Source organism: Capsicum annuum, chromosome 1, assembly GCF_002878395.1.
Source record: "Capsicum annuum cultivar UCD-10X-F1 chromosome 1, UCD10Xv1.1, whole genome shotgun sequence".
Lineage (NCBI taxonomy): Eukaryota > Viridiplantae > Streptophyta > Magnoliopsida > Solanales > Solanaceae > Capsicum > Capsicum annuum.
The window spans coordinates 20,452,619-20,464,028 of NC_061111.1; the positions used below are offsets into that span (position 1 = coordinate 20,452,619).

The 11,410-nt window shown below is 35.5% G+C and overlaps 1 protein-coding gene across 2 annotated transcripts in view; it reads right to left on the minus strand.

Annotated features, from left to right (window-relative positions):
* Positions 1–3,002: 3,002 nt before the first annotated feature.
* Positions 3,003–11,410, minus strand: part of LOC107869743 (CSC1-like protein At1g32090) — a 13,217-nt gene continuing 4,809 nt past the window's right edge. For both annotated transcript variants that reach the window (XM_016716199.2, XM_047394992.1), the window contains exons 6-11: positions 9,869–9,949; positions 9,239–9,579; positions 8,133–8,378; positions 7,654–7,978; positions 6,722–6,955; positions 3,003–3,573 (exon numbers count right to left, since the gene is read on the minus strand). In XM_016716199.2, coding sequence (XP_016571685.1) covers positions 3,178–3,573; positions 6,722–6,955; positions 7,654–7,978; positions 8,133–8,378; positions 9,239–9,579; positions 9,869–9,949 — 1,623 coding nt within the window. In that variant the 3' untranslated portion in view covers positions 3,003–3,177. The remainder of the gene's footprint in view (positions 3,574–6,721; positions 6,956–7,653; positions 7,979–8,132; positions 8,379–9,238; positions 9,580–9,868; positions 9,950–11,410) is intronic.

Sequence of the window (11,410 nt, forward strand, 5' to 3'; positions counted from 1 at the left end):
ATATACATTTTAAATACGTTGAACAATATATATACACTATATATATATAGTATAAACTACATTAGAATTTAAAAAATATATACACATATACACACATATACACAATTACACTTATATACGCACCATTCAATATATACGACTATACGTACTACTTTAAATAAAATATATACTACAATATATATAAGTATATATATATATATTATAGAGTTATATACTAATTTATAAAATATATACACATGTATACATTAAATATACACATCAATAGAAGATATATACACAAATATACGCACCATTTAATATATATGTACTACTTTAAGTAAAACATATACTACAATATATATATATATATATATAGTTATATACTAATTTATAAAACATATACTCATGTATACGTTAAATATATACGTCTATAGAAGATATATACGCATGTATATGCACCATTCAATATATATGTACCACGTTAAATAAACTATACCATAATATATATACACTACAATATATATATATAAATATATATATATATAGTTATATACTAATTTATAAAATATATACACATGTATACGTTAAATATATACGTTTATAGAAGATATATACACATATATACGCACCATTCAATATATATGTACTACTTTAAATAAAATACACTACAATATATATACACTACAATATATACACACACTATATATATAGTTATATACTAGTTTATAAAACATATACACACGTATACGTTAAATATATACTACTTTAGAAGATATATATACACATATACGTACCATTCAATATATGTACAACTTTAAAAAAATAGCCTACAATATACATACACTACAATATTTACACACACTAGATATATAGTTATATACTAATTTATAAAACATAGACACTACAACTTCGTAACATATACATTGTACAACATATATACGTCTATAGAAGATAACCATTCAATATATATGTATTACTTTAAATAAAATATACTACAATATATATACTATAATATATAATTATATATATAGTTATATATTAACTTATAAAACATAAACACATGTATACGTTAAATATATACATCTATGGAAGATATATATACACATATATAAATTAATAATACTTGATAGTATATTAATAATATATTAAAACTAAGTTATAGTTAAATCCAATTTCAAAAAAAAAAAAAAAAAAAAGCTTTATCGGGCTGAGCCGGTTAACCGGCGGGCCCTAACGAGGCTTGGTCCGAGTCGAATTAATCGGGCCCAAATCAATAAAAAATCCGGCCCAGGAACCAGTACCCTAAAGCCCTAGTGTTTTTCGGGCCGGGTCGTTTGACACCCTTAGATCTAAATGATTAAGATATATTAAAATTATTAAAAATTTAAATTTTAATAAAAATAAATGCACTTAATGATAGGAAGTCAAAACCATTCCGATTCAAACTTGGATTAAGGGCAAACAAATAACCCTTAATAGTAATAGTAATGACAGCCGTAGAGAGTGTTCTAGCCTTTTTTGCTCTCTTTCTCAAAATTCTCTCTCTATCAATCAGCTCCCCAAAACTGATCCTAACGCAAAATTGTTCGTAGCTTTAGTTCCTTTTACTTGAATTCTAAAGTTATGAAGGAAAAAAGCAAAACGAGGTTTAGATTAAAGTTAAATTTGATCAAAATTTTATTGCTATCGTTGATAATGATTTCACTCAATCATCCATAGCTGGATACCTTCGTGCTAATTCTCCATGTACAAGAGCACATATGCATGCATATAGTCCCTATAACAAATTGATACAACAATTTTACCATATTGATACACTTTTTCAAAAGAGAAAAAACCTTTGCATACATATACAATCCCTATACTAAACCGATACAACACTTATACCACATTAATACACTTTTTCAAAAGAGAGGAAACCTATACATGCATATGCAATCCCTATATCAAATTGATATAACGTTTATGCCTCATTGATACACTTTTTAAGTAAAGTCATACCTTGATGTTGATGATCTATTAATCTTTAATTGAAAAATCTCTCATATTGCATAATGCTTCATCACACTGGTTATTGTATTTTTATTCCAATACAATTGCCCTTCTTTTATATCTCTATGGAGAGGATCCATTATTATAGACCTTGACTCATCATTCATTTCTTTCTCAGAAAAATCATTTTCAATATCAGAAATTGATCTACTTCAATAGGTTTTATAAAATGTGTGTAGAACTATATAGTGTTGTATAGAATATATTGTTTTGGATATGATATGTATAGAAATTGTATCATTATTATACAGATTGTGTTTTTATTATAAGATGTATCTTTATACTGTTAAAGAAAAGAGATAAGAAAAATATGTCTGTAAAGATAATTATAGTTGGTACGTGCTAAAATAATTGACATTAGAAATTAACAAGAAAATAAGGAAAGACCCAGAAAAAAAAGAAGGCAATAGCAACGACAAAAAAAGCCTAAATGGCTACCTTTTGAAATTGCAAAATCAATGTCTATTTCGGTAAAAATAATTTTGGGTGAAGTAACATTTGTGTCCTTTTCCCTTACTTATATAAATGTAAATTTGGACGTGTGACATAAGAGAAAAAAGTTCAAGTTAAAATCTTGAATCCGTCTTTATATTTCACGTTCGTCTTTATATTTCACGTTTGCTAGCAGTTTGTTAGTTAAGGGGTATTTGGATTGACTTAATTTGAAGTGTTTTCGATTTTTAAGCACTTTTTAAATTTTACTAGTGTTTGGCAAAGCTAAAAAGTGTTTATAAGTACTCACTTTTAGGCCAAAAAAGTACTCCCTCGGTCTCGTTTTACTCGTTCCAATTTAATATCGCACATTGATTTAGAAAAACAATTAATAACATGATCACTTTACCATAGTACCCTTATTAAATGACGTTTACATTTTAATTTGAAAAACAACAACAATTAATACTAAGGGTTAAAAAAGGAAAAAAAAAAAGTTGTTTTGTCTTTGATTAATGAAAAAAACATGCATTCAGTCATGAAGAGAAATGAAAAAAATGTAAAATAAGGGCAAATGTATTTACATTGATGAACAAAAATTACAACTCTAAAAGGGGCATTGACCTGGTTAGCAAAATGTTAAAAACTGGTGTAAGTATGATGGTTAAAGGCAATTTAAGATGCTAAAGATGGATCAAACTAAGGATGAATACATCAATAATGATATCCGTTATGCTGATATTGCGAATCATGGTGATATTGTGACTCGTAATCATAGTGATATACGTGACTCGTTTGTTCAACTTCATAGTGAAACAAGTCACCTGGTTGCCCAACTTCATAGTGCTGGACGTTATGAGATGTTTGAGACGCCTGGAATGGCTCCCCTTCTTTATGATGTTTGGCATCATGAGTTGGAGATGGAGAACTGAGTTCACTCAACGGAGGGCTTGGGCTGTCGGGAGGTGGCTTTTTGTCGACTTTAACTTCCTCCAATTGAATCTCTTCAAATGAGTGGAATATAGGATGTAGATATGCATCGGCCAGGTATGCTTTCAAGTTGGCGTCAGATTCAGAAGATCGGTCTTGTAAGTCCTTTTCCATCGCTTCCTGAAAATTGACAAGGACATAGGAGAGAAGATATAGGTACGCATGTATGTTCGTGTGTTTTCTCTATCAGCTTAAGCTTTTAAATGAGGTGGTTAAGTAATTAAACATGATATCAAAGAAGGCGAAGGTCCTAGGTACAAGTTTCACCATCATCCATTATAATAAAGAATTTTAATGTGCTTGACCGATGAAAAAGAAGCAGATCTACACGTGATGGGCGTGTTACAACAACAAACCCAGTGTATTCCCACCTAGTGGGGTCTGGGGGGTAAGATGTACGCAGTCCATACCTCTACCTCTAAAGAAGTAGAAAGGCTGTTTCCGATAGACCCCCGGCTCAAGTCACGAGATACCACACAAACTCAAAGTAAAGCACAGAACTAGATTACATAACATAAATACTGCACCCATAAGTATTAGAAAACAGAGGAAAGCACACAGATTCGTAATAAAACATGGAACACGGAATCATAACAAGAATAAAACCCCCACCAGGTAATTCCCTACACTAGCGACCCAAACCGGCCCTAGTCTTCTGCCCTAATTCGCGTCCTCCAGACCTTCCTATCTAGGGTCATGTCCTCGGTGAGCTGTAACTGCTCCATGTCCCGCCTAATCACCTCACCCCAGTACTTCTTCGGCCTACCCCTACCCCGCCTAAAACCATCCAACGCTAGCCTCTCACACCTACGAACCGGGGCATCCATGCCCCTCCTCTTCACGTGTCCGAACCATCTCAATCGGGCTTCCCGCATCTTGCACTCCACTGGAGTCACACCAACCTTCTCCCGGATAGTCTCATTCGAACTCTATCCCCTCTAGTCAGCCCACACATCCAGCGCAACATCCACATTTCTGCCACCTTCATTTTTTGGATGTGGGAGTTCTTAACTGGCCAACACTCCGCCCCATACAACATGGCCGAACGAACTACCACCCTGTAGAATTTGCCTTTCAGCTTGGGCGGCACCTTCTTATCACACAACACCCCCGACGCGAGCTTCCACTTCATCCATCCCGCCCCAAAACGGTGCGAGACATCCTCGTCAATCTCACCATTACTTTGGATCACGGACCCGAGATACTTGAAACTATCCCTCTTACATACCTCCTGTGATTCCAGCTTCACTACTACCTCATTCTCCCGCCTCACGTCATTAAACTTGCATTCCACATACTCTGTCTTGCTTCTGCTCACCCTGAACCCTTTAGACTCAAGAGTTTGCCTCCACACCTCTAATTTGTCATTCACACCCCCTCGAGTCTCATCTATCAGAACTACATCGTCTGCAAAAAGCATACACCAAGGCACCTCCCCTTGAATATGCCGCGTCAACACATCCATCACCAACGCAAACAAAAAGGGACTAAGAGTAGATCCCTGATGCAATCCTGTCAAGACAGTGAAATGCTCTGAGTCTCCTCCCGCCGTCCTCACCTGAGTTTTCGCTCCATCATACATATCCTTAATTGCTCTGATATATGCCAACGGTACTCCACTCACCTCCAAGCATCTCCAAAGCACCTCCCTGGGGACTTTGTCGTAAGCCTTCTCCAGGTCGATAAACACCATGTGCAGGTCCTTCTTCCTTTCCCTATACTGTTCCACCAACCTCCGCACCAGGTGAATTGCCTCCGTCGTCGAGCGGCCAGGCATAAATCCAAACTGATTTTCCGAAATAGACACTATCCGTCTCAGCCTCACCTCGACCACTCTCTCTCAAATCTTCATAGAATGACTCAATAACTTAATCCCCCTATAGTTATTGCAACTCTGGATGTCACCCTTATTCTTATAGAGAGGGATCATGGTACTCCACCTCCAAGCCTCGGGCATCTTTGCCGTCTTGAAGATTTCATTAAACAATCCAGTCAACCACCTTACACCAGTCTCTCCAACGAACTTCCAAAACTCCACCGGTATCTCGTCCGGCCCCGTCGCCCTACCCCTTCGCATCCTGCGAACAGCCTCTCTAACCTCTTCTACCTTAAAACGTCTACAGTAGCTAAAATCCCGACACTCCTCTGAGTGCTCCAGTTCCCCTAACACAATAGCTCTATCCCCTTCGTCATTCAAGAGCCTATGAAAGTACAACTGCCATCTATTCTTAATATGGCCGTCCTCCACCAACACTCTACCGTCCTCCCTCTTAATGCACCTCACCTGATCGAGGTCACGACCCTTCCTCTCCCTAGCCTTAGCGAGTCTAAACAACTTTTTCTCCCCTCCTTTCCTCTGTAACCCTGCATACAAGCTCTCAAAAGCGGCCGTCTTAGCTGCCATGACTGCTGACTTAGCCTCCTTCCTAGCTAGCTTGTACTCTTTCCCGTTTACCCGCTTCTCTTCTTCGTTCTTACTCTTAACCAATTTAGCATACGCCTCTTTCTTGGTCCCCACTTTCTTCTCCACCTCTTCATTCCACCACCAATCCCCCCGATGATGCCCGGCCCGGCCCCTAGAAACACCCAACACCTCACTTGCATTCTCCCTGATGCACCTAGCCGCCCTATCCCACATACTATCCACGTCCCCCCTACACTCCCACACCCCCATTCCTGCCAACTTCTCCCCTATCTCCCACGCATTCACTGGCGTCAAGCCGCCCCACTTAATTCTAGGTCTACACTCCTTACTCCTCCTCTTTCTATTCTTCTTTATACCCAAATCCATAACCAAGAGCCTATGCTGGGTCGAAAGATTCTCACTCGGTATGACCTTACAGTCCTTACACAACGCCCTATCCCCTTTCCTAAGCAACAAAAAGTCAATCTGGGTCCTGGCTATCGCGCTTCGAAAGGTGATCAGGTGATCGTCCTTCTTCGGAAAGCCCGAGTTCACCACCACCAGCCTAAAGGACCTCGCAAACTCCAATAGAGTAGCCCCCTCTTCATTTCTCTCCCCAAAACCAAAACCACCATGCACATCACCAAAGCCTCCCGGTAACGCCCCGATGTGCCCGTTGAAACGATTAAATAAACAAAAATGTGTTAAAAGCTTTTAGATGAGACAGACGCACAATTCAGTACTACTCAATGTAGCCTTTCTTTTCATCTAGTTACGAAAATTATGATGAAATGACAGCATGCATTATATCCCAGAAAATAGAATTCACAAAGATGTATGTATGACTAGCAATGTGAAGCTTACCTCAATGGGATACTTTCTGAATGCAGGTTCGAATCGACTCTTACAGTACTTATGGAACGCTAAGGTTAAAACAGGTAACGCCACGAGGAACGGAGTGGACTTTGCAGCTTTTTTAGTGCTCAGCAGACCCATCAGAAGCAGTTGAGATATTACTAAGCTCGCTATAATGCGCCCGTGAACATGAGGCCAAAAAGCAGCACAACTTTCATACTGTTGGTTGTACACATTGATCACCTGCATAAAGCAAACTAATAATCAGAAATTATTGTGATGAGTACATCATATAACGCTATATTCTTGAAAAAGGATGCTATTCCCTGCCTATATTGGACTGTTCAAACATTTAACATCAAGCAAGCAAGGGATATTGAGACTTATTTTGCCCACAATATTGCAGAACCATATTTTAGCTATATAAAGGACCCATGATCCAGAATTAGTCTTCCATCATACGTAAATTTTAGAGATTTGGTATTGCTGCCTTGTTCACGCGTGCTTTGAAATTGTATTGTTTTACTAACTTTTATGTATGAGTGAGACTTTCACCTTTTTTAGTCAGAGTTGTTTTCATCACTTTATACTGAAACTGATATTCCTAAAATTAAAAAATTAAAAACCACAACAGGTGTCTGGTATCCACTTTAGGGTCATCCAAATTCGCAGGGCTAGAACCCCAGACCTCTGGTTAAGAAGCGAAGGGTACTTCCACCCCCACCACAACTTCTAGCGGTACTTTCTTTATCAGTCACTTTATTGTCCATGATTAGAAAATGACTTTATATTCTTATGATAAGTTGAGAGTAGTAATAATGTTCTAACTTCTATCAAATAGGTGAAAACTTACAGTTTGAATTTATTCTGTGATTCTCTAATAAGGTTAATAAATAAATCGACAAGTTAAAAAGAAAAGGAATAAAAGGAGAAGAACTAACCTGATGACGGTAAACGAGATAAGCAAAGGCAAAGAAGACCAGTATGAAAGGAAGAAGGATTGGTGTAACCACAGCATAGACTATTCCCAGAAGAAAGTATAGTTGAAGACTTGGAAGTGTCTCGGGAAAATCTACGCTCCCAGGGTCCATTGCTCTCTCCACGTCCCTCTCAGTTTTAACAAGGAACATGTTCTTAAGATGAAAAATAACCAGAGGTTTCAATCTAAGAATTTCACCAGCAATGCCAGCCCAACCATCAACCATTATATATGTGATAAAGAAAGTTGCTTTCATTGGTATTGATACCCCTATATTTCTCGGTATCCTGCATGAAAGAATACAAATGCTCAGGGTCACTATAATTTCTGAATTATGAGAATCACCTAAATTACCATAACGAGTACTGGAGAATCGTAGCAAATCACCCACTGAAATAGTAATTCAATGGGATTTGAGAGAGAGAGAGAGAGAGAGATTACTCATTAGCGGATTGGTGAAGGAATGCATGAAGTTGCTGGAAAGCTGTCCCTGCTACTATGCTCCCCAGGAATACATTGACCAACATAAAATAATAGTATTTTGCAGCTGTTCTCCTCTCAAGCACTGATAACGCCACATGACCCTCAATCTTTGACATAAACATCAGAATGGAAGGAAGAACAAACAAGAAGATTTTAAGCGCTAAACCAGGAAGAAAACCCTGTAGAAATGACTTGATAACCTTCCTGCAAGCATTTCCCAAAAATTTTGCTTCACATGCAACTCTTCATAAGAAAACACAACAGATGCCGATATGAAGGAATAATTAAAATACTAGTGAATAAAAATAGAAGAAATGAATTTAGCCAAGAGTCTGAAATATATAACAAGCATATCGGAAAAAAAAAAAAAGGAACTTTCGATGCATAGAAGGAGAAATAACTGAAGTGTTTTTTCTTGTTCTCTGACATAGTACACAAACTACGAAGCATTCATACTGAGTAAATAAAGTGGGATCTAGTAAAGTGCAAAATCGTCTCAAGAAAGTTGCTTAGACGTTCATCAAGCCTGTAGTGTCTTCATAATCTGAAATCTATCTGCTGAGATCAGAAGGAGAAACAATCAACACACTAGGATCATCTTAGATGGCCTTTTCTTAGGGAGATCAAAACTGGCTGATTGGCCAAGGTTTTACAGTTTTACTGTTACCTTAGTACTTGTAGATAAACTAAAGAAAAAGATCTGCATGATGACAATCTGAAAAAAGAAAATTTTGGAGAAGGTCCAGAGAAGTGCTAAAAATATTGAAAAGTCGACGAGAGTAGAATCTTATTTGTTATTGATGCAGAAATAACAATGTATTCATGACAAATATGGTTGCGAACTTAAAGATCGAGTCACCAACCAATACAGGTTGTGGCACTGCACACTGATATTTCCTCATGAAATCAACTTTTCGCATAAGGCATGGATGAACAAAATTACTGCACCGCTATATTCCAAAGCAAAGATGATATGGGCATGGATGAACAAAATTACTGCAATGCTATATTCAAAAGCAAAGACAATATGCATTCTTCTTTAAAAGCAGAGAAAATGTTCTTACCATTCAATTAGTGGCCTGAGAAAAGGGGCAACCTTTTCCAAACCTTCCAGATTAGCCAATGATTGCACAAAGGCAATAGGTATCATGTAAAAGAATACCAAAGCAAACACTGCCACAGAAATCAAAAGCTTGCGGAGGCTGAGAGAGAAAAAAGATATAGACAGATTGTTCCAATATACATCTCGTGGTTCAGGGGCCCAATTAGTCAGCCACAATGTGGGGTTCTTGCTTTGTTGTGTTTGTGCACAAACAGCTGCCCCGCATCTTGAATTAAATGATACAAAGGCAGCAGGCATGATAGATTTCGAATTCTTGAGAATACTTTCACGTTCCATTGTCAACTACAAAAGGCAAAATAAATACGAAGGATAAGTGAATTGGTAAAAAGGAGCTTGTAGTAAAGCTTGACTTGAGATGCGCAGAGCTCCTTTCTCTAGCCCCTCACCCTTTCTCAAAGTAAATACGTGTGTGTGTGTGTGTGTGTGTGTGAGAGAGAGAGAGAGAGAGAGAGAGAGAGAATAACCTGGTTCAAAAACATATTAATGCATCAAGTGTAATAAAGATGTTGACTGAAATTTTCATTTGATCAAGGACAACAATTATGCTAATCAAACTAGCAACTACACTCACTCTTCTATCAAACTCCTTCAACTGCTGTTTGTAGTAGTCAATAGAATCAACTCTCTCACCCCAAAGTCCAAGGAAGCCTGTCTGCAGGAAAGAGGAAATATGATATGACAGTGTTAAAACATTAATAAAATTACGAAAAAGGGTCAAAAATACCCCTGAACTATCTGAAATGGCTCAAAAATGCCCCTCGTTAGATTTTTGGCTCAAAAACACCCCTCCGTTAAATATTTGGCTCAAAAATACCCCTTCCTCTAACGGAATTCGGAAAAGGATCAAAAATACCCCTGAACTATCTGAAATGGGTCAAAAATACTCCTCCATTAAATATTTAGCTCAAAAATACCCCTCCCCTTAACGAAATTAAATTATTTCGATTGAATTAAACCCTAACTTTAACTTTTTAACCCTAATACTTTAATTTTTTTACATAAAAGTATTTTTTTTAATTTTAAAAATAAGAAATGAAAAAAAGTATTTGAATTATAATATAAATTGCTTGAATTTGATTTGAAAAATAAACATACATTTATTCTAAAAAGGTATTTTCACTTTACATCTTTTTAATCTTTAAAGAAATTAACGAAATATAAATTAACGAAATTAATGAAATATAAATTTTCACTTTATGAAATTAACGAAATAAAAATTAAATGATGAACTTTATATAAATTAACGAAATAATCGAAATAATTTAATTTCGTTAAATACCCCTCCCCTTAACGAAACGAAATTAAATTATTTCGATTGAATTAAACCCTAACATTAACTTTTTAATCCTAATACTTTAATTTTTTTACATAAAAGTATTTTCTTAATTTTAAAATAAGATAATGAAAAAAAGTATTTGAATTATAATATAAATTGGTTGAATTTGATTTGGAAAGTAAACATACATTTATTCTAAAAAGGTATTTTCACTTTACATCTTTTTAATCTTTAAAAAAATTAACGAAATTAACGAAATATAAATTTTCACTTAAAGAAATTACCGAAATATAAATTAAATGATGAACTATAATCGAAATAATTTAATTTCGTTAAATACCCCTCTGTTAAATAGTTGGCTCAAAAATACCCCTCCCCTTAACGAAATTAAATTATTTCGTTTGAATTAAACCCTAACTTTAACTTTTTAACCCTAATACTTTAATTTTTTTACATAAAAGTATTTTTTTAATTTTAAAAATCAGATAATGAAAAAAAATATTTGAATTATAATACAAATTGGTTGAATTTGATTTGAAAAATAAACATACATTTATTCTAAAAAGGTATTTTCAATTTACATCTTTTTAATCTTTAAAGAAATTAACGAAATATAAATTAACGAAATTAACGAAATATAAATTCACTTAAAGAAATTAATGAAATATAAATTAAATGATGAACTTTATATAAATTAATGAAATAATCGAAATAATTTAATTTCATTAAGGGAGGGGTATTTTTGAGCCAAATATTTAACAGAGGAGTATTTTTGACCCATTTCAGATACTTCAGGGTATTTTTGATCCTTTTTCGAATTCCATTAGAGGGAGGGGT